General features: G+C 37.4%; 1 protein-coding gene across 1 annotated transcript in view; it reads left to right on the forward strand.

The window, feature by feature from the left end:
* Window positions 1-23,761, forward strand: part of PRMT3 (protein arginine methyltransferase 3) — a 130,809-nt gene that overhangs the window by 67,087 nt on the left and 39,961 nt on the right. The window contains exons 12-13 of the mRNA XM_061167997.1: window positions 4,574-4,761; window positions 6,721-6,807. Of these exons, the coding sequence (XP_061023980.1) occupies window positions 4,574-4,761; window positions 6,721-6,807 (275 nt within the window). The remainder of the gene's footprint in view (window positions 1-4,573; window positions 4,762-6,720; window positions 6,808-23,761) is intronic.

A 23,761-nucleotide genomic window follows, 5' to 3' on the forward strand; every position in this document is an offset into this window, starting at 1 on the left:
TTATATCTTTGTGAAATATAATTAGATTGAAAAATAAACTGCAAAAAATTAAATCATATTCCTCTTTAGTCTGTTTCTTATTACCAACATATTTTTAAAATTGTTTTTTAACAGTTAAAATATGTTATTTTTACTTCCTATAATCTGCTAATTGTGTTAACAATTTTTTTTTAATTGGAGGATAATTACTTTACAGTATTGTGTTGGTTTTTGCCATACATCAACATGAATGGGCCACGGATATACATCTGTCCCCTCCCTCCTCAGCTCCCCTTCCGTCTCCCTCTCCATCCCACCCCTGAGGCTGTCCCAGAGCACGGAGTCGAGCTCCCTGTGTCACACAGCACGTTCCTACTTGCTGTCTATTTTACATATGGTAATATATATGCTTCCAGGCTTTTCTCTCAATTCGTCCACCCTCTCCTTCCCCAACTGTGTCCACAAGTCTGTTCTCTCTGCCTGTGTCTCCACTGCTGCCCTGCAGATAGGTTCATCAGTACCATCTTTCTAGATTCCGTACACACATGTTAATATACAATGTCTTTCTGACTTATTTTACTCTGTGTAATAGGCTCTAGGTTCAACCACCTCATTAGGACTGACTCTAATGTGTTCTTTTTTTTAGTTGAGTAATATTCCATTATACACACACACACACACACACACACACACACCATGATTTCTGTAAGATTCATCTGTCGACGGACTCTAGATTGCTTCCACGTACTGGCTATTGTAAAAAGTGCTGCCACAAACATTTGGGTACATGCATCTCTTTCAATTATGGTTTTCTCAGGGTATGTGCCCAGTAGTGGGGTTTTTGTGTTGTATGATAGTTCTGCTCCTCGTTGTCTAAGGAATTGCCATACTGTTCTCCATAGTGACTATATCAATTTATATTCCCACCAGTAGCAAGAGGGTTCCCTTCTCTCCACACCCTCTCCAGGATTTATTGTTTGTAGAATTTTTAATGATTATCATTCTGACTGGTGTGAGGTGATAACCTCATTGTAGTTTTGATTTGCATTTCTCTAATATCAGAATTGCTTTTTAATTAGTTTTAGTAACTGAGTTTTTCCTTATAAAAACAGTGGGAAAGTTATCCTTACTTCTTAATGCTATTACTAACGAGTACATCATATTACTTGATTCAGTACCTGAGTTCAGACATTTCTACAAAAGGCTAGATAGTATTTTAAGTCCACTAAGATTTTTAATAATATTCTAAAATAGAACTCTGTGAACCATGTTAAGTGGCTTGAATGTACACTGCCTCATCTGTATTAGGAATATCCGTCAGATGCCTGCTCCTTGGAAGAAAAGTTGTGACCAACCTAGACAGCATATTAAAAAGCAGAGACATTACTTTGCCAACAAAGGTCCATCTAGTCAAAGCTGTGGTTTTTCCAGTAGTCATGTGTGGATGTGACAGTTGGACTATGAAGAAAGCTGAGTGCCAAAGAATTGATGCTTTTGAACTGTGGTGTTGGAGAAGACTCTTGAGAGTCCCTTGGACTTCAGGGAGATCCAACTAGTCAATCCTAAAGGAAATCAGTCCTGAATATTCATTGGAAGGACTGATGCTGAAGCTGAAACTCCAATACTTTGGCCACCTGATGTGAAGAACTGACTCATTTGAAAAAAACCCAGCTGCTGGGAAGGATTGAAGGCAGGAGGAGAAGAGGACGACAGAGGATAAGATGGTTGCATGGCATCACCAACTCGATAGACATGAGTTTGAGCAAGCTCCAGGAGTTGGTGATGATGGACAGGGAAGCCTGGCATGCATGACTGCAGTTCATGGGGTCTCAAAGAGTTGGACACGACTGAGGGACTGAACTGATACCTAGTGTCCTGCTTATTTTTCTAGATAAAGTTTTATTAGAAAATAGCCATGCTCATGTACTTATAATTATCTGTGGGACGTTTACATCATAGCACCAGAGATGAATAGTTTCAGTAAAGACCACATAGCCTACAAAACGTAATACAGTCACTTTATATAAGATGTTTGCTGACCCCTGATCTATTATGTTCCTCTTTAAGGGTGAAATTACAGGACATAATGTTGGAAAGCTTCTATGATGGTCATATTAAGTCTGAAGTGTACATAAAAAACTTGGTGGTGGTTTAGTTGCTAAGTCTTGTCCAGCTCTTGCAACGCCATGGACTGTAGCCTACCAGTCCTCAGTCCATGGGATTCTCCAGGCAAGAATATTGGAGTGGGATGCCATTTCCTTCTCCAGGGGATCTTCCTGACCTAGATATCTAAAGTTGCTTCTATTTCTTCTTCAGTGTTCCTCATCGTAAGGACCTCGTTAGGAAACTAAACATGCATACCTTTCCTATAGCAGATAACTTGTGAATCACCATTTGCAGTAGCATATCTTTACTTTGAAGTATTTATATCAATCAGAATTTAAACACAGTCAAGAGGCTTACCACATTTGTGGAGGAAGAGGAAAGTAGAAGTAATTCAGGTTACCCAGCAGTCGACTCCAGCCCAGTGCAGTTGTCACACCTGACTCACTTGCTGCTTTAGACAAGACTTGGGAAACTTCTTATCAGTATCATAGCACCAGGTTTTTTTTCTGGGTATCTCAGATGTCAGGTTTGGAAGAAGCAGTTGCTTTGTTGTCAACAGATCTTATCGTGGGCTTTATTTAGAAGATAATTTAGTACTGCTGTCATTGAATAATAAAATTCCTACAGCTGTGGAGAGAAAGTTCGGAGGAAGGAGGGTTATTTCTCTGATGTTTATGTCTGAAGGCTAAGTTAATAATTGTGAAATTGTTTCTATTTTTTCTTTGGCACACATGTTTCTTTCAGTGTGTTGATACAGTAATGTGTATTTTATATTTTAATTTACAAATTCCCTAAATGTTGACATTTGAAGGACATAGTTAATTTGATTATTAGTCCAAAAAACGAGCATCAATATTGTTTTAAAAATTTCGTGTTATAAAGACTTTTACTTGTTACTAGAAGAGGGTTTCTCTCAGCTTCCCTGGTGGCTCAGTGGTAAAGAATCCACCTGGCAATGCAAAGGACACAGGTTCATTCCCTTATCTGAGAAGATCGCACATGCTGTGGAGCTACTAAGTCCATGCTCCACAACAAAAGAGGCCCCCGCAGTGAGAAGCCCACGCACCACAACTAGAGAGTAGCCCCCGTTCTCCGAAACTACAGAAAAGCCCGCACAGCCAAAACTAAATAAAAAAGAGTCTCTCTCTGAACACACTATTCCCTTACCTGTCTTAACACTTATTCTCTTGGTATTGAATCCAGATCACCTCTATTGAATTCCAAGCCTATGTATCAGCTGATAATTAATTGGATATTTTTACCTGTTTGTCTAAGCATTAAACTCTCATATTCCTCTTGAATCTGCCCTTATGTTATTCCGTTGCCCGGGTTAGTACCATAATTTGCCCAGTCACTAAGTATAAAGCCTGTCATCCTTGACTCTTCCTGTTTCTCGCTTTCATAGCCAGCCTGTCTTAGCATCTGTAAGTTCTGTCTCCTAAACTTACCTTGACTGTATCTCCTCCTTTCCATTCCCACAGCCATCACTTTACTTCAGATCAGCTGAATTATTACAAGTGCCTCTTTCTTAAGTCTTGCTTCCCACCGTTTATTCTCCACATTGCACTCCATTTGGCTTTTCTGAAACCAAAATTTGACCAGGTGCTCCCTCATATGAAATTTTTCACTGGCTTATCCTTATTCTCAGAATAAAGTCCAGTTTATTATTGTGGTTTACTCAGCACTGGCTTTATTTTATTTTATTTTATTTTGGTTTCTGCTTAACCTTTGTAGCTTAGTATTCCTTACTTATTCCTCTCAAGTTGGAATGTACTATGTCCCTAGATGCTCAATACCCATCCTACCTAGAACATATCCACTCCCCCCCGCCATTCCAGACTTACTTGTTTTTCAGCTCTCATCGTGATAATATCCTTGTTTCCCTGCCATAAACAAAGCTGAGTTAGCTGGGTTTTTGTTTTTTTTTTTCTGTAGGTCTCTTAGTACCTTATGCTTCCCCTTAGTATTTATTACATCACAAATAATTTTCAGTTTATTTGTCAAAATTGTATAAATGTAAGTTTGAGTAGGGACATGTATCCACAGTCTGTAAATTAGAGTAACTTACTGGCGTATATTTAGTGCTCATAAATATTTACCTTTTATAATAAATAAGAGAGGATAATATGAACTGGTCTCCTGCACAACTATAAAATTCTGTCCCATAATTTTCTTTACATGTCACATAACATCTTTAGAAAGGGCTTGTCTTCACACGTTTCAGAGGAACATAGAAGGTAAAAATCTCGTACCTCTTCACAGTCAGCATGTTTAATATTAATAAATTCAAGATTGTGTCATCCTTTTAAAATAATTTGAATAGGAGCTCATCACTGAAATCCTTACTTTAATCTTACTACCCTCCACTGCTAGTAATCAATTGCTAGTAATCTCTACTTTGGTTTTGGTATTTCTGTTTAGCCTTAATGATTGTATTTTGTTATAAAGGGAGATAATGCTAAATTGTTGGGTGTTTTATTTGTTACAGTCTACCCTGATAGTTGCACTATCAGCCTTGTGGCAGTAAGTGATATGAATAAGCATGCTGATAGAATTGCTTTTTGGGATGACGTCTATGGCTTCAACATGTCCTGCATGAAGAAAGCAGTCATTCCGGAGGCTGTGGTGGATGTTTTAGATCCAAAGACGCTTATTTCAGACGCCTGTAGTGTTAAGGTGGGTACTTTAGTAATTTTCTTTAACGGTGTGGCTGTATTTCTTATTTTTCATTTATGAGGTTAGTATTTCAAATTGATGAATTGATTTTATGTATGGGTCTTCAAAACTAATCATTCTTCATTTTAATTAAAGCAACTTGATGTCATAATATTTACCAGTTGACTGTGCCATCCGTTTGGAATCACTTCTCTTTATGTAGTGAAGTTTCTTACACTGAAGGCTTGAATCATTGACTTAGTGAAGGCAGAAAGTCCTGTTGTATTGTCATTTCTGCTTCACCACCACCTCCTGCCCTTAATTCTAAGCTTCTAAGCTTCTTATTTATAGCCAGTTTATTCATTCATGTATGTTTCACACAGTTTAACTTCTCATTTGGATTTCTTCCAGCCTTTTCAGATTAAGTAATTACAGTGACTATGTCCATGAGACTAAAACCCTGCTATTTTAATTTTATATTCTTCACCATGTTAATCTCTCGTTTTATTGACAGTTTTGCTATGTCAAATTTGCATGGGTTGAGTAATTTTGCAGTTAGTGATAGTACTGTTGGTTTTTGTGAAAGACTCCTTAATTTATCTATTTCAATTGTATAATGAAATAAATATAGCTTGTTTAGTGTTAAATTCAGAACACTGTCTCTCTTTAGTCACACTGTTACTTTCATAGTATCAATAATTATTCTTGGCACAAAATATTCAATAGATAATCAGTAAAAGTTCATTAATTTTCTTAAGTGGATAAAGTCTTAAATTATTATGTAAAGTTTCTCAATAAGAACAAGCTGATTAAAATTGCATTCAGCTTTTAAGAAAAAAAATATAGCATGGTTGATGACTATAGGACTGTTCAGTGCCCTGGTACATTGAGTGTAAAGGATTTATTTGGATTCTTCCACTCAGGGAAGGGTGAATGGTTATAGCCAACTCAACCTTAAGACGGAACAGAAAGAGAAGGGTCATGTCGTGGTGCTAATTTCTCTCTCTAGTTATTTCTTGGCTTAATTCCCAAAAATGCTATGGGTAAATAAAATAGTTGAAATAGAAGATTTAGGACTGATAAACAAAGATGTTTAAAAAGTATACATATCCCTTCTCTTTTCGTTTGTTTAGGTAAATGTAGCCTGTTCTGTATTCCCCAGTCCTTTTATGAATAAAAGGCAACCACAATGTAGCTTCCTTAAAATTTTCTCACTGTTTAAAATAGAGTAATGCCTCAAGTAGTCATGTGAATTGTGTTCACTGTGTTATAACCTATTCATGGTCAGCCAAATGCCGATGACAGCCTTCACAGCACAGCATCCTTTGGTCACACTGCTGTATCCGAGTCCATCTACTCTCCATAGTGAAATGGAGAAGCCTTTGAACTAGGATGGAACAGGAAAATAAGGATATTTGGCCATTTTTTCCCCTGAAGTGAATCTTCTTAGTTGATTTTCTTCATTGGTTGGAATTGGTATGGTTGTTCCTAATATCTAACAAACTTCAAATGCACTTAGAAAAATGAATTCTAAAACACCTTGTTCTTTTAAATAGCATATGTTTTCAAGTTGGCATTTCCTACAAAAAAGATTGACTTACCACACATAATTTATTGCAAATGTATACCACTGGTGGTTTACAAAATGATTTTAGTTGGAACACAGGAAAACACTTTTTATTTGAGAGTATTTAAATCTATCTTAGAAAAAACTTGAGCACAACAGAGCCATGATTTGATATGTATTATTCATATAACAAGTCTAAGTAAAAAATACTAATTTGATTTAAAGAAGATGTAATTAAATATTAGTGCTAATAGCCTTTAAGTTTAGAAATAATGCCCAAAGTGGGGTGTGGGTGATTAAAGTTTGCAAAGCATTGGTTTACAGTAATTTTTTTGCATAGAAAAGAAATATTTATGTGTTTCTGATTTTATTTTTACTAAATCCTTCCCTCTGCTCTTTTTTTTAATGGATAGCATATAGATTGTCATACAACGTCTGTCTCAGATTTGGAATTTTCTTCAGATTTTACTCTAAAAATCACAGAGACATCATTGTGCACGGTAAGCTGTTTCATTCTACTTTCACAAATCTCTCTAATAGTGTGGTTGATTGGCAGGCTAATGAATTAATTACCAGGCTTGTGATAAATGAAAAAGACTATTGCCTTTGACAGTCTATCGAATCTGTCTGTTGAATAGATCTGTTTTAATAAGTCAGTAGACGTCAGAAAGTTGAGAAGAGAAAGTATTAGGAAACCATGTTTACATAGTGATATTTCTTTATAAACTCTTCACTGGTACTTACTATATAATTAATGGAGAGCACTCAACTTTATCTTCATAGACAGAAGTGAAATGTCCTGCTCCTCTCACTGACTCTTAACACTCAGTTCAGATGGAAATAAAGTGATTATTTTGTATAATGTTTTATATTCCTGTGAGAAAAATAATGAAGAAACTGATGGTGTACCTGTCTTGAAAGATTCAGCCTGCTCTAATAGAAATAAGTAGGTGTTTTAGAAAAGTTAGACAAATCTAGATTCACATTTGGTTCTGCCACTCCATAGTTTGTTACTTTGTTCAGCTTACCTAGGTAATAAGTACTGCAGACTAATTAACTGCTTTAAGAAAAATGGTTGTCCTTTCTGTGTTGAAGACTAGTTATATAGATTAGAGAGATATATGTGAAAACACCTACAATGTAGCCAGAAATGTTATTACTAAAATATATTAATTTTTCTTAAATAGTTTCTAAATGTGTATTAACGCTACAGTATATAGCATTTACAGTATACAAATTACAGTATATATTATACCTTGGCCAGGAGACTTAGAATGTTAACAAAATGTGGACCTTTCCTTACCAACGTATAAATTTACATAGGTATTATAGGTATATTTTTATCATTTTAAAATTTAATTTTATGGTTTAGAAATACTAATTATATCTTCAAAATGAAAATTTTTATTGAAAACTGTATCTGTCATCAGAAACTGTGAAACAGTTTATGGTCATGTAAACTTTGACTCTTCAATCTGATTCTTTTAAATACTTTGCTCAGATCAACGTATAAAAGATTATGATTTCTTTAAGAGTTTTTTCAGTTCATTTTGAGCCAATAATTATTTTATAACCAAAAATGTTTTAGCTATTCTTTGATGTTATGAAAACGTCTTTTTTTAATCAAAGTTGGTTTTGTAGTTTAAAAAGTTAAATATCTAAATCCCAGACTTATGATTGTTAAGCACCCATTATATTCATGTATTTAATTGGTGAAAAGCAAAATTTCAATTTTCCCATTTGTCTATACCAGACTTTCTAATTCTGCTTTTTATTAATAGTAACTGAGGTTATTTGGTCAGTTGAAATTACAGACCACAGCCTTTAACTCCTAGACTTACTCTGTGTTTTTATATTCATAGTCCTTGAGTGTTAAAAATGACCTCGTTTTTAAAAAAATTATTGAAGTGTAGTTGATCTACAAATGTGTTAATTTCTGCTGTACAGCGGGGTGATTCAGTTATACATATACATACATTCTTTTTCATTATGGTTTATTATACGATGTTGAATATGGTTCCCTGTGGTATATGGTAGGACCTTGTTGTTTACCCATTCTGTATATAATACTTCGCATCTGCTAATCCCAACCACCCACTCAATCCCTCCCCACTGCACCAAACTGCAGGTCTGTTCTCTGTATCCACGGGTCTGTTTCTGTTTTGTAGGTAATTTCATTTGTGTCATATTTTAGATTCCACATATAATTGATGTCATATTATATTTGTCCTCTGACTCCTTTCAGTTAGTATGATAATCCCTAGGTCCATCCTTGTTGCTGCAAATGGCATTGTCTCATTCTTTTTCTATGGCCAAGGAGTATTCCTTTGTGTATATCTGTACCTCATCTTTTTTATCAACTCATCTGTTGACATTTAGGTTGCTTTCATGTTTTGGCTATCATGAATAGTGCTATTATGAACATAGGGGTATGTGTATCTTTTTGAGTTATAATTTATTCTAGATATGTGCCTAGGAGTGGGATTGCTGAATCATATGGTAGCTCTGTTTTTAGTTTTTTTAGCAACCTCTATATGGATTTCCATAGTAGCTATACCAATGTACATTCCCACCAACAATGTAGGAGGATTCCCTTTTCTCCAGACCCTCTCCACAGTTTGTTATTTGTAGATTTTTAATGGTGACCATTCTGACTGGTGTGAGGTGGTACCTTGTTGGAGTTTTGATTTGAAAAGTGAAAGTTAGTCATTCAGTCATGTCCGACTCCTTGTGACCCCATGGACTGTAGCCCTCCAGGCTCCTCTGTCCATGGAATTCTCCAGGGAAGAATTCTGGAGTTCGGTTGCCATTTCCTTCTCCAGGGGATCTTCCCAACCCAGGGATCAAACCCAGGGCACCCGCATTGCAGGCAGACTCTTCACCGACTGAGATTTGATTTACATTCCTCTAATAATTAGTGATATTGAGCATCTTTTCATGTGCCTGTTGGCCATCTGTATGTCTTATTTGGAGAAATTTAGGTCTTCTGCCCATTTTTTGATTGAGTTGGGTTTTTTGTTACTGAGTTGCATGAGCTGTTCGTATAGTTTGGATATTAGTCCCTTGGTGGTGGTGGTGGTGGTCATCTTTGCAAATATTTTCTCCCAGTCTGTAGGTTGCTTTTTCTTTTGCTTATGGTTTCCTTTGCTGTGCAAAAGCTTATGTTTGATTAGGTCCCATTTGTTTATTTTTGCTTTAACTTCTGTTGCCTTGGGAGACTGCCCTCAGAAAACAGTGGTACAATTTATGTGAGAGAATATTTTGCTTATGTTCCCTTCTAGTTTTATGGGGTCGTGTCTTATGTTTAAATCTTTAAGCCGCTTTGAGTTTATTTTTGAGTATGGTGTGAGGATATGTTCTCATTTCATTTATTTATATGTGACTGTCCAACTTTGCCTACACTGCTTGCTGAAGAGACTGTCTAAAAGAGACCTCTTGATTAACAGCCATTGATCTATAAAGTAATTCTTAGAAGTTACTTGTTGTATTACCACTACTATTAAATAATATTATTTCAAATCTACTTGCAGTGACCTCTGCACAAATCCAAGTAGAGCAAATATGAAACTGGTGAAGGCCTCAAAACTGTGTTTGTTTTTAGTTGTGCATATTTTTGAACTTTATATAAATGAGTTTATTGAGTTTCATTGAAATGTTTTTTATTTTCTGGGTATTGGTCGAGGTTCTTAGTTTCAGACAACAGAATCCAGGTAAGCTGGTTTAAGCAGAAAGAATTTACTAAAGAAAATAAGAGGATTTCCAGACACAATGGCAGAGCTAAAGGACAGGCTACATTTTGAACTTCCAGAAACAATTTATAGAACCACGCCACCTTAGAACTGGCCTGCTACAAAAGCTGTCTTCCCCACTGCAGACCCTATAAGCCCCAATAACCCTGGCCCACTCAGGTAGCCACACTGACAGCCCCAGATGAATGACTACCTCACTACCATTCTGTTCCTGTCCTCCACCCCCCACCCAACTCATGCTGACCAGCTCCTCCTTACAATTCTTCATTCAACACCTCTGCATAGCTGAATACAGATTATGTTGTACCCTAGTTACAGGAAGTCTTGGAAAATAGTTTTAGCCACAGAAGTGTTAGGCTGGAGAAAGTATCATAACACAGAAGCTGGGTTCCCTTGCTATCTGAAAGTAGAGTGTTCCTGTGAAACTTTTTGTAAGCGGAAATGGTGTAAAGCGAAGAAAGTTACCTTAGAACACATCTTGCTAAAAATGCATAAGCTAAATTGAGATAAAGTGTAGATACAGTTCAAAGCTCTGGTGGCTTGATGCTGAGATACCTAGTGTGAATCCTGGGGAAGGAGTGTGGCACTCTCTCCAAAACAAACACTGAATGCTACTTTTGCTTTTCACCTTTTTTTGTAAAAGCAAAAATCCTCTTCAAATTTATTTCTGTTAGGGAAAACATAATAATGTAGGTCTTCTGTAAAAGGGACATGGTGTAAAGTAAACTTTTGAAAAGCAGGAGATACCTATATAGAATTATTTCTATTGTTATTTGGGATAGAGTACAAGAAAGAAGCTTTATGTTAAAAGAAATTGTATTTATCCTTTGATCTTAGTTTTATTTTGTATATTTAAAAGGGTAAAATAGAATGAAAAAAGGGAAAAAACTGGTAAAGTCTGTTTAATCCAAAGATTGTAATCAAACTGTTTATGTTGAAAAATAATGTATCAAATAGGTGCTGCTGCATTTGTCCTTGTACATTTGGAGTTCCATATCTGTGAAGAACCATTTAGAATTACATTTTTATTCCCAGCTTGCCTGAATGATTTTAATGTAAAAGTCTGGATTGAGACTGGCCCAGAATTTGAGAGAAAGGTGGCAGGAGATTGGAAGGGACGCGTATGTGTGTGATCACACTGCAAAATAACATAGTTCTGTAACTCACCTTGAGAGGAATGTATAGTCTCAAATCATATTTATTGGCTGCGTGCCAGGTATTGAAGATAAAAATTTTAGTACTCAACATTTATGGTAACTCTTCTGTTATTGTGTGGTCAAATAGTCAATATAAATTATCTTTGATGGTGATAGTATCTAGCAGGCATTGAACATTTGTATATCAGGCAATGTGCTAATCACTTTAAAAGCATTATTTCATTTAATTTGCATAATGACTAGTTGACACGGATACTAATATTCCCATGTTATGGGTGAAGAAAGGATAAATCACTGTAATATTTTGAGAAATACGCTTACTCTTTCCTAACCCAAAGAAACTTTCATAGTGGGGTCATACAAACTATTAAAGGAACATTGAGAAACATTATGAATGAGTTCTTCCAGGTGTGAAAGACAGGAGGTTGCATGTTCTCTATTTGAAACAGGTTTGAAAAATCTTATTCCTAGCCAGTAGTCTAGCAGTTGTTGAGAGGGAGAGGGAAAAAGAATGTATGATCACAGTGTGCCCTTCCTCAGGGACAGGACTGACAGACTCATAGGATACAATAAGCCCCATAGCCCATCCTCTTTGCAGCAAAGGAAAAGTATATCTTAGAAAAATCTTCTCTTTACCCTTTCAGAGTAAGCTTATAGTTGTTTGATGAGTCATGTACATTTCTTAAAACCTTCCTTTCCTTCCAAGTATGTTACTCTAACATGAACCTGACTTGAGTGAGATTTTGTGGCCTAATGCTTGTATTGCATTTTCATTGTGAATCTCAACCATCCACCCATATCTACTCCAGGTGTCTTTTGCTCTTTTATTGTTGTCGTTGTTCAGTCATTCAGTCGTATCTGACTTTTGCCACTGCATGGACTGCAGCACACCAGGCTTCCCTATCCTTCTCCATCTCCCAGAGCTTGTTCAAACTCATGTCCATTGCATCAGTGATGCCATCCAGCCTTCTCGTCCTCTGTCATCCCCTTCTCCTCCTGCCTTCAATCTTTCCCAGCATCAGGGTCTTTTCCAACGAGTCAGCTCTTCACATCAGGTGGCCAGAGTATTGGGGCTTCAGCTTCAGCATCAGTCCTTCCAATGAATATTCAGGACTGATTTCCTTTAGGATGGGCTGGTTGGATCTCCTTGCAGTCCAAGGGACTCTCAAGAGTCTTCTCCAACAGCACACCTCGAAAGCATCAATTCTTTGGTGCTTAGCCTTCTGTATGGTCCAACTCTCATATCTGTATGAGACTAGTGCATAAACCATAACTTTGACTATATGGACCCTTGTCATCAAAGTGATGTCTCTACTTTTTAATACACTGTCTAGGTTTGTCATAGCTTTTCTTCCAGGGAGTAAGTGTCTTTTAATTTCATGGCTGCAGTTACAGTCTGCAGTAATTTTAGAGCCCAAGAAAATAAAGTCTGTCACTGTTCCCATTGTTTCCCCATCTACTTGCCATGAGCAGATGGGACCAGATGCCATTATCTTAGTTTTTTGAATGTTGTTTTAAGCCAGCTTTTTCACTCTCCTTTTCACCTTCATCAAGAGGCTCTGTTGTTCCTCTTTGCTTTCTGCCATAAGGGTGGTATCATCTGCATATCTGAGGTTATTGATATTTCTCTGGCAATCTTGATTCCAGCTTGTGCTTCATCCGGCCTGGCATTTAGCGTTTGCCCTTTGACAGAGTGCCAACTCCTTACCCTCTTCGCTTAACAACTGTCTGGAGCTACTATGCAAGCCTAGTCTCCAAGGCTACCTTTTAGCTTATTTGCCTGGTTACTTGGGAATAATCCATTAACAAAGGTATTAAGAGGATGAGAGCCTAATTGGAATTGAGTTATTCTATTACATAATCAGAAGAATTAATGAAAATAAGGGAAATAAAAAGCAATGCCTGGTAAAGAGATGGAGAAAGTTACTCTGGCGGGGGAAAAGTGTGGCTTTCTTAGAGTGAAAAAAAAGGTACCCAGTTTTGTATTGCTAAGTACAAACCTTCAAATAAATTAAATTCTTTCTTTCTTGTGCTTGAAACCTGAATGCATAGCTAAAAAATAAGAGAGAATTTCTCTGAATAGTTAAGCCCATTTTAAATATATGCATAACCATTTATTTATTAATGAGATTCTCAATTTGTGGCCTAATTAGTATATTAGAGGAAATTGCATTTTTCAAACTACCAAGATGCTTAGAACACCCTCTTTGCATTTAATTTCGATTGTGTGTGTGCTGTAAACCGATAGTACTTTTAATGGCTTTCTCAAGTTTGTTAGAGCCTTGAGTGGAAAAATATCTTTTCTTTGCAGTCTCCTCCACCAACATACACACAGACACGTATCCACACCACAGAATAAATTTGGTAGCATTTCTGATTTAACATTTTGCATTACCAAACTTTATGTTTTAGGGAATATAGCATAGTGCAGTACTTGTATGTAAATGTTTTGAGTCTTCAGTTCAGTCGCTCAGTCATGTCCGAGTTCATTTGCAACCCCATGGACTGCAGCACACCAGGCCTCCCTGTCCATCTCCAGCTCCCGAAGTTTACTCAGTCTCAGGTCCATTGAGTCAGTGATGTCATCCAACCATCTCATCCTCTGTCGTCCCCATCTCCTCCTGCCTTCAGTCTTTCCCAGCATCAGGGTCTTTTCCAAGGAGTCTGTTCTTTGCATCAGGTGGCCAAAGTATTGGAGTTTTAGCTTCAGCATCAGTCCTTCCAATGAATATTCAGGACTGATTTCCTTTAGGATGGACTGGTTGGATCTTCTTGCAGTCCAAGTTACTCTCAAGAGTCTTCTCCAACACCATAGTTCAGAAGCATCAATTCTTCAGTGCTCAGCTTTCTTTATAGTCCAACTCTCACATCCATACATGACTACTGGAAACATCATAGCTTTGACTAGACAGAACTCTGTTGGCAAAGTAATGTCTCTGCTTTTTAATGTGCTGTCTAGGTTGGTCATAACTTTCCTTCTAAGGAGCAAGCGTCTTTTAATTTCATGGCTTTAGTCACTATCTGCAGTGCTTTTGTAGCCCCCAAATATAAAGTCTGTCACTCTTTCCCCATCTATTTGCCATGAAGTGACGGGACTAGATGCCATGATCTTAGTTTTCTGAATGTTGAGTTTTAAGCCAACATTTTCACTCTCGTCTTTCACTTTCATCAAGAGGCTTTTTAGTTCTTCTTTGCTTTCTGCCATAAGGGTGGTGTCATCTGCATATCTGAGGTTATTGATATTTCTCCCAGCAATCTTGATTCCAGCCTGTGCTTCCTCCAGCCAAGCATTTCTCAAGAGGTACTCTGCATATAAGTTAAATAAGCAAGGTGACAATAGACAGCCTTGACATACTCCTTTCCCTATTTGGAACCAGTCTGTTGTTCCATGTCCAGTTCTAACTGTTGCTTCTTGACCTGCATACAGATTTCACAGGAGGCAGGTCAGGTGGTCTGGTATTCCCATCTCTTCAAGAATTTTCCAGTTTGTTGTGGTCCACACAGTCAAAGGCTTTGGCATAGTCAATAAACAGAAGTAGATGTTTTTCTGGAACTCTCTTGCTTTTTTGATGATCCAGTGGAGGTTGGCAATTTGATCTCTGGTTCCTCTGACTTTTCTAAAACCAGCTTGAATGTCTGGAAGTGCACGGTTCAAGTACTGTTGAAGCCTTGCTTGGAGGACTTTGAGCATAACTGTGCTAGTGTGGTGGAGAAGGCAATGGCAACCCACTCCAGTACTCTTGCCTGGAAAATCCCATGGACGGAGGAGCCTGGTAGGCTGCAGTCCATGGGGTTGCAAAAGAGTCAGACAGGACTGAGTGACTTCACTTTCACTTTTCACTTTCACGCATTGGAGAAGGAAACGGCAACCCACTCCAGTGTTCTTGCGTGGAGAATCCCAGGGACGGCAGAGCCTGGTGGACTGCTGTCTGTGGGGTCGCACAGAGTCGGACACGACTGAAGTGACTCAGCAGCAACAGCAGCAGCAGCATGCTAGTGTGGGAGATGAGTGCAATTGTGTGGTAGTTGGAACATTCTTTGGCCTTGCCTTTCTTTCAAACTGCACTGAAAACTGACCTTTTCCAGTCCTGTGGCCACCACTGACTTTTCCAAATTTGCTGGCATATTGAGTGCAGCACTTTCACAACATCATCTTTTAGGATTTGAAATAGCTGAACTGGAATTCCATCACCTCCACTAGCTTTGTTTGTAGTGATGCTTCCGAAGGCCACTTGACTTCACATTCCAGAATGTCTGCCTCTATGTTGGTGATCACACCATCGTGATTATCTGGGTCGTGAAGATCTTTTTTGTATAGTTCTGTATATTCTTGCCACCTCTTCTTAACATCTTCTGCTTCTGTTAGGTCCCTACCATTTCTGTCCTTTATCTTGCCCATCTCTGCATGAAATGTTCCCTTGGAATCTCTGATTTTCTTCATCTCTAGACTTTCCCATTCTATTGCTTTCTTCTATTTCTTTGCATTGATTGCTGAGGGAAGCTTTCTCATCTCTCACTGCTATTCTTTGGAACTCTGCATTCAGATGGATATATCTTTCCTTTTCTCCTTGACTTTCACTTCTCTTCTTTTCTCAGCTATTTGTAAGGCCTCCTCAGACAACCATTTTGCCTTTTTGCATTTCTTTTCCTTGGGGATGGTCTTGATCCCTGCCTCCTGTACAATGTCAGGAACCTCCGTTAGTAGTTCTTCTGGCGCTCTATCAGAACTAATCCCTTGAATATATTTGTCACTTCCACTGTATAATCGTGAAGGATTTGATTTAGGTCTTGGTTGTCTGTAATGATTGAAGAATGATTTTCCAGTGAATGCTGGTGATACATACACAGCAGTTTTCTGAGCATTTTTTACTGTATCATAAGGTATTATCCACAGTTAAAGTCAAATCACTTTTGTTTTTATGATGAGGTATGCAGCTTTAGTTAGCAACTGACTTCCTAGCTATCATATCAGCCTGTCTAACCTTGCAGTAAGTGAACAATAAAGTCCATTATTTTCATAGAATGTTCATAGGTGTTCAGAAGCAAATGATTTAAGGCTGTATAATTTAGAACCAGTGTGTTTTATCTTGAGTTAAGGTTTATTTTTTAATGCCATTTATATAATTGTGTAATGTTCTCTTACTCTGTATCCTAGCAGCATTTATATTGATATCTGTCTGAATAAGCTCCATAAAGATACAGACAAGCATCCTTTTTCATAATCCTGGGTATACATTAAATGACTTCTCATAGTTCCTTTCATATAAAAATGAGTTGTTTATACCTTAAAAATGAAAATATTTAAGCTGGTTTTATCAGATTGTGTGCTCACATACATAATGTCTTTGTCATGTAAAGATTTTTTATTTAATATATTATCTCTTAAAGCAATCATTTTTATATCTTAATTTTAGCATTATGTTTTGTTTTATTCTACTTCTATATTAGCATGCACTAGAATAATGTTCAGTTTGTATAAACTTTCCTTAATATGATTTTAAAGCTCATTTAAAGAAGAATATTTTTCCAGCCTTTTTTTTTTTACTGCAGTTGTTAAATATAAAACAGTGGATTAAATTTAAAAAATCAGGCTTTTTAAATATTTGGATTTAATAACCTTTATTTTGGATTTAATGATCTCTTACAATAAAGTCTTTATTTTGGATTTTATTTGAGAGCTATTTGGTTTTTAATGTAACTTTTAAAATCTTTATAACAATGTAAAATTTTGTGTCAACAGATATTTCAGTTTCTTAAATATTAAATGCTGACCGTGTGCCAAATACTTGTTTGAAATGTTTTGTCACAGATAACCAGAACAAAAAACCTCTCCTGTATCCTGAAAAGGCACTTATGTGAGAGGAGGCAGGTACCGACTACATTTTAGTATGAATAATGAAGATAGGAATATAGAGGTATGAATAGGGTGGTCTGAGTTCGGGAGCACAGAAATGAGGTATTTTTCTGATCGAAAAATTATAGTTGGTAATCAGATTTTATAGCCAAGATTTCATGACAAAGAAAAATAAAAATCATTGCCCCTCAAAAAAAAAAAAAGATTTGTATTTTAAACAAGGAAATCTATTCTGTTTCCAAGGATGAAAAGAGTGACAGAAAAGCTGAGGTATGGTAGCCATGTAATAACTTGACTTTGGGATAATTTTTGTTCACCTAGTTTTTAATTCACTAGTCTTTTCTTAATCTTTATTGTTTCTGTTGCTAAGGTCACCAATAAATATTTTCATTTTAAATACCATGTATTTTAGTTCTAGCATTCTTATTTTGATTTTTTGAGCTATATTTCATCTTTCTAACCACTTTGGTTACTCTTTTTATCTTAATTGTTTAACATATATATAATAAGGCTTATAAGATCTATTTACTGATTCTATGAGGTGCCTGTGATTCTACTATTGCTTTTTTCTTTTGACTGTGGGTCAGATTTTCCTATTCTCATTTTTCATAACTTTGTATTTTATGCTAGTCATTGGGTTGGGTTGGCCCAAATGTTTGTTGCGTATTTTTCATACGATCACATAGAAAAATCTGAACTAACTTTTTGACCAACCCAAGTTAAAAGATAGTACAGACTTACCTAATATTTTCACCTAGAAGGACCTCCACTTACTCTGTCTGGTAGCTACTCTGAGGACCTGATCCCTTTTATCTACTCTGAAGTTGAGCTTGATTGGGTCTAGATTCCACTGCAGTTAATTTACTTGGTCTTGAGCATAAAATTAGACCTTTCCCTCTTTCCAACTTCATGGAAAGACCATAAAACAAAGCTGACTTTAGGGAGGAAAACAAAATCAGGATATTTGTAAGGTTTAGGAGATCTGATTTTTGAAGGGTCTGTCATTTCAGAGCAAGGGATTAGAGGGGAGAGGAAAGGTTCTGATCTGGGATTGGCATGGTTCCTGACCTCAGTGAGAGTTGATAATGCCAGTCAAAAATTGTCAGTTGCCTTCTGCCTCTGTGAGGTCACTAGCCACTGCAGTCGCTGACCTTCCACACTCTTTTTATAAAAGAGTTCAGAGTGAAATGACGACCTTCGTGCTCTGGGAAAAACAGGGGCCTACAGATAGATATTTTGGTAAGATTTTATGAGACCAGTTTCTTGTATCGCTCTTATCTAGAAAAGCAGTAAAATCATTGAAGGAGATATCTGTTCCTCATGGCTAGCAACAGCTTTCTCATGATTAGCAGCAACGCTCTGTCCAGATGTATCCTTGACTGCACTTATCCCCCTTCACCAAAGTGACATGTGTACTAACCACCCCCCCACCTCCATTTCCTCAAAGCAGTTCCTCAGACCTGTCTTAAGATGCTGTCTCCTGGGCTTTAGTCCTCATTTTGTCCCAAATAAGATAACTCACAACTCTCACATTGTGCTTTTTTTTTTTTTTTTTTTTTTGGTTGACCATAGACATAGTAGTGGTTGGGTTTCAGCTTGAGTTTTGAAGAGTTAACAGTGTAATTGAGCCTTCTGTTTGAGAAGAGGGTATTTTACTCTCAGGGTTAGTTGGAAACGGTTATTGTTCATATACATGGATTTTCTTGAGGGATCTGAAACAAACTGCCTCATCTTCCTGGACAAGAGTTCGTGGAATAATAAGAGAGCTGAATAGCAAGACCATGCTAATGGTGCCGGTGAGTGGTTGCAGATGATTTTGGCTTTGAATACCACATCACATCTAAACACCACAAGAAAACCTCTCTCTTCCTACTTTCTAGTATAAGCACCAGCTTCATCAGCTTTCTTAGCTTGCAGAGAGGACTAGCCAAGCCTTTGAGAATTTTCCAGAAACCAATGCACCATACTACCCCAGACTTGGCCATTAAAAATTGCTTGGTTTTTCCTTGTCCCAGCAAGGTTCCTATGCCATGACATTTTTGCTTCTTTGCCCCTGCATTGGGTAGATGCCCTCAGGCGAAAGCAGCTATTGGCTCCACTAGGAAGTGCTAATCCCTCTTTCTTGTATCCAAAGCTCTTGATGGTTGAGAAATGCAGTTGTTTCATTTACCCAGTGTTTTGTTGTAGTAGCTACATCAGAATGAGAAGAGGGTCTTTTGCACACTGGAGAGAGAAGTCCCTGAAAGCTTTGTTTTAAGTTAGGAAGAGTAAATGAAATTTTTTTTTTTTAAGTTAGGGTATTTAGGATTTTAAGTTAGGAAAGTAGAATTTTATGAAACTGAATTATGTGTTACCTCTCAATTCTTTTTTTTTTTTCTATTTTAAAAAAGTATGATATATTTGATAAACAGTAGAAACATATTTAAGAGGCACTGATACTTAGAACAGGTCTTAAGTTACAGTTTTTTAAGGCTAATACAGATGTTTTTAAAAGAAACTTTAAAATGTTTGCCATTCAAACTTCCATGGTTCTTAAGGAGTACTCATGGTACTCCTTGTTTTCATTTTATTTTTTAATTAAGCTTTAAATTTTTCTAACAGCTTAAGAAGAAACATCAAAATGAGCCCATTTCTTTGCAATTATATTCTTTAAGTCTTCTTTTAAAGCTTTTGAAAAATCCCTGACAGTTGAAGCCTACTAATTTTAAACTCATTCCTTGGTATTGAATCAGTTCTTAGTACTTTTGGGTGTAAATTGACCTAATTTTGACCCAGCAGAGCTAATTAGTTAAAGAAACTAATTATTAAAACACATCTGCACTGCTTCAAAATAGTAAGATTTGTCTTGAACTTGCATCATAGATTTTAATGGGACATCTGCTATATGTTTTAACAGGCTTCATTAAGTAAGTTTTATGTCTTAGAGGGAGAGCATTTCTAATTGTGAGATTCTACCTCTACAGTCACTTTTAGGTTTCTACTTTAATGAACGACCATACAATCTAGAGCCTGGTCCTGAACTTCCTGCTCTCTCTGTGAACCTTTGGAGTTAGGCTAAGATGTTGTTTAGAATACTTAAATCTCTTTATTTCCATGAACTGGTTTTTGAATAGTAGGATGTGTTAAGAGCTACAAGGCATTGGGAATATAGTAATAAGCCAGAACAAGCAGCTCTTCTCTTCATGAGGCATTATTGGAGGAGATAGATATTAAAGTTCACTTTGTGGATATTAGATAACACCAAGTAATTATTGAGAGTTTAGTTACGTGTGATAAAGGTATTGTAGTTATATAAGGAAATGTTCATATTTTTTAGAGATGTACACAAGTAGGTAGGGGAGAAATGACGTGTCAAGCATTTGCTTCAAGATAGTTGAGCAAAAAAGGGAGAAGCAGAGGGAGAATATATGAAGCAAATGTGCCAAATATTGGTCACTGTTGTATATAGGTGATAGGTGCTCAGGTTCTATAATTGTGTATATGTTTGAAGTTTTTTCATAGTCCGATCTTTTTAAACAATCATACTACCAACAGTATTCTAAGAAACACATAAGAGTGATGAGGCAAAGGTGCTATCCTATGTTGTTTCTGTACAACTCACCTATCTGCTGTAGTTACCACGGCTAAACACATGCTTACACTGTGCTTCACATTTTCACACTTAGAGATGTGTTCCTATGTTCACCAAAAAGACCTGTACAAGAATGTCTATTGCAGCATTGTTTCTGGATAACTAGACTAGGAGTAAGCCAGACATTCATCAGTAGTAGAATGGATAAATGGTGCACTATATTTATGAAGTAATATACATCAGTGGGGAGAAAAATGTGATCTTGACTGGGCACTAAGACGTGGATGAATTTCATGAATATTGATGAAAAAGTGGGGGAGAAAGCCAAATACAGAAAAGCTTTTGTCTTTAAATTTTCATAAAAAACTAAATTAGTATAGTGGCAAATATCAGAATAACAGTTATATTTTGTGGGAAGACTTAATGATTCAGTTCAGTTCAATCCTCAGTCGTGTCCGACTCTTTGTGACCCCATGGACTGCAGCACACCAGGCTTCCCGGTCCATCACCAACTCCTGTAGCTTGCTCAAACTTAGGTCTGTCGAGTCGGTGATGCCATGTAACCATCTCATCCTCTGTCGTCCCCTTTTCCTCCTGCTGTCAATCTTTCCCAGCAGCAGGGTCTTTTCCAATGAGTCCGTTCTTTGCATCAGGTGGCCAAAGTGTTGGAGCTTCAGCTTCAGCATCAGTCCTTCCAGTGAATATTCACGATTGATTTCCTGTAGGATTGACTCGTTTGACCTCCTTGCAGTCCAAGGGACTCCCAAGAGTTTTCTGCAATGCCACAATTCAAAAGCATCAGTTCTTCAGCGCTCAGCTTTCTTTATGGTCCAACTCTCACATCCGTTCATGACTACTGGAAAAACCATAGCTTTGACTAGACAGACCTTTGTTGGCAAAGTAATATCTCTGCTTTTAATAGGCTTTATGTGTTTGTCATAGCTTTTCTTCCAAGGAATGAGTGTCTTTTAATTTCATGGCTACAGTCACTGTCTGCAGTGATTTTGGAGTCCAAGAAAGTAAAGTCTGTCACTGTTTCCATTACTTCCCCATCTGTTTGCCATGAAGTGATGGGACTGGATGCCATGATACTTGTTTTTTGAATGTTGAGTTTTAAGGCAGCTTTTTCACTCTCTTCTTTCACCTTCATCAAAAGACTCTTTAGTTCCTCTTCACTTCCTGCCGTAAGGGTGATGTCATCTGCATATTTGAGGTTGTTGATATGTTTCCCAGCAATCTTGATTCCAGCTTGTGCTTTATCTAGCCTGGCATTTTGCATGAAGTTAAATAAGCAGGGTGACAGTATACAGCCTTGACGTACTCCTTTCCCAATTTGGAACCAGTCCGTTGTTCCATGTCCAGTTCTAACTGTTGCTTCTTGACTTGCATACAGATTTCTCAAGAGGCAGGTCAGGTGGTCTGGTATTCCCATCTCTTCAAGAATTTTCCAGTTTGTTGTGGTCCACGCAGTCAAAGGCTTTGGCATAGTCAATAAAGCAGAAGTAGATGTTTTTCTGGAATTCTCTTATTTTTTTCTATGATCCAGATGTTTGCAATTTGATCTTTAGCTCCTCTGCCTTTTCTAAATCCAGCTTGAACATCTGAAAGTTTTTGGTTCATGTACTGTTGAAGCCTGGCTTGGAGGATTTTGAGCATTACTTTGCTAGTGTTTGAGATGAGTGCAATTGTGTGGTAGTTTGAACATTCTTTGGCATTGCCTTTCTTTGGGCTTAGACTGAAAACTGACCTTTTCTAGTCTTGTGGCCAGTTCTGAGTTTTCCAGATTTGCTGGCATATTGAGTATAGCACTTTAACAGCAGCATCTTTTAGGATTTGAAATAGCTTAATCATTGGAAGGGGAATAATAGAGGCCCTGCATCTTGATCTAGGTAACGGTTGAGTGTCTTTACTTTGTAAAGACTCTATCAGTGATTTCCTCACTTTTAGATGTGTGTTGTGTATTTTATTCTTGTATTCTTCAGTAAAATATTTTTTTAAATAAATGATTCTCACATTTGGCTGAAAGAAACATCTCTAGTTTTGCATGTATATAATATTTCGGTTAAAAAGTTTATAAAGAACAAACCACAAAAGGGCCCCCTTTGGTCAAACACTTGGTGAGTTGAAAGGAGCTCATCAGAGAAGCCCAGTGTGGCTGGAACACGTAGACTACTGTTGAAGAAAAGTGGTAAGCTGAGGTCATTTAGCACCTGTGCTGTTTACGCTTTTCCTTAAATCAGTGGGAAATAATGGAGGTTTTTGTTAAAGAGAATGATGTGACCTGAAGGGCACATTGTAAAGATCATGGATGGAATATGAAGAACAATAAGGAGACTAGAGCATATATATGGGTGTGAGAGTTGGACTGTAAAGAAAGCTGAGCACCAGAGAGTTGATGCTTTTGAACTGTGGTGTTGGAGAAGACTCTTGAGAGTCCCTTGTACTGCAAGTTCAAACCAGTCCATCCTAAAGGAAATCAGTCCTGAATATTCATTGGAAGGACTGATGCTGAAACTGAAGCTCCAACACTTTGGCCACCTGATGCAAAGAACTGACTCATTTGAATAGACCCTGATGCTGGGAAAGATTGACGGCAGGAGGATGAGATGGTTGCATGGCATAACTGACGCGATGGACATAAGTTTGAGTAAGCTCCGGGAGTTGGTGATGGACAGGGAAGCCTGGCATGCTGCAGTCCCTGGGGCTCCAAAGAGTCGGACACGACTGAGTAACTGAACTGAACTGAACTGAACTGATGGGTCCGCTGTCACAGTACTTCAGGCAAGAAACGGCGGTGACTTAAATAAAGATCGCTGTAGTGGATGTGGAGAAGAGTGGATGTGTTTGAGACCTACCCAGAAGGTAAAATGTCCAGACTTAAGGATGGATTAGATAGGGAGGGATGAAGGAAGGAAGTCACAATGGTGACTCTTTGGTTTCTTTCTTTTACTGTTTGAAGAATGATGATACTATTTTGTAAGGCAAAGAAACCTGGAAGAACAGGTTTAGAGGTAAGGATAAGAAGCTCATTTATTGGTGTGTTGAATTTGAAATGCCTTTGAGATATCCAGGTGGTGATTTTCAGTTGAAAATTAGAATACTCTTCCATGGTTGGTTCTATCA

Source organism: Dama dama, chromosome 2, assembly GCF_033118175.1.
Source record: "Dama dama isolate Ldn47 chromosome 2, ASM3311817v1, whole genome shotgun sequence".
Taxonomy (NCBI): domain Eukaryota; kingdom Metazoa; phylum Chordata; class Mammalia; order Artiodactyla; family Cervidae; genus Dama; species Dama dama.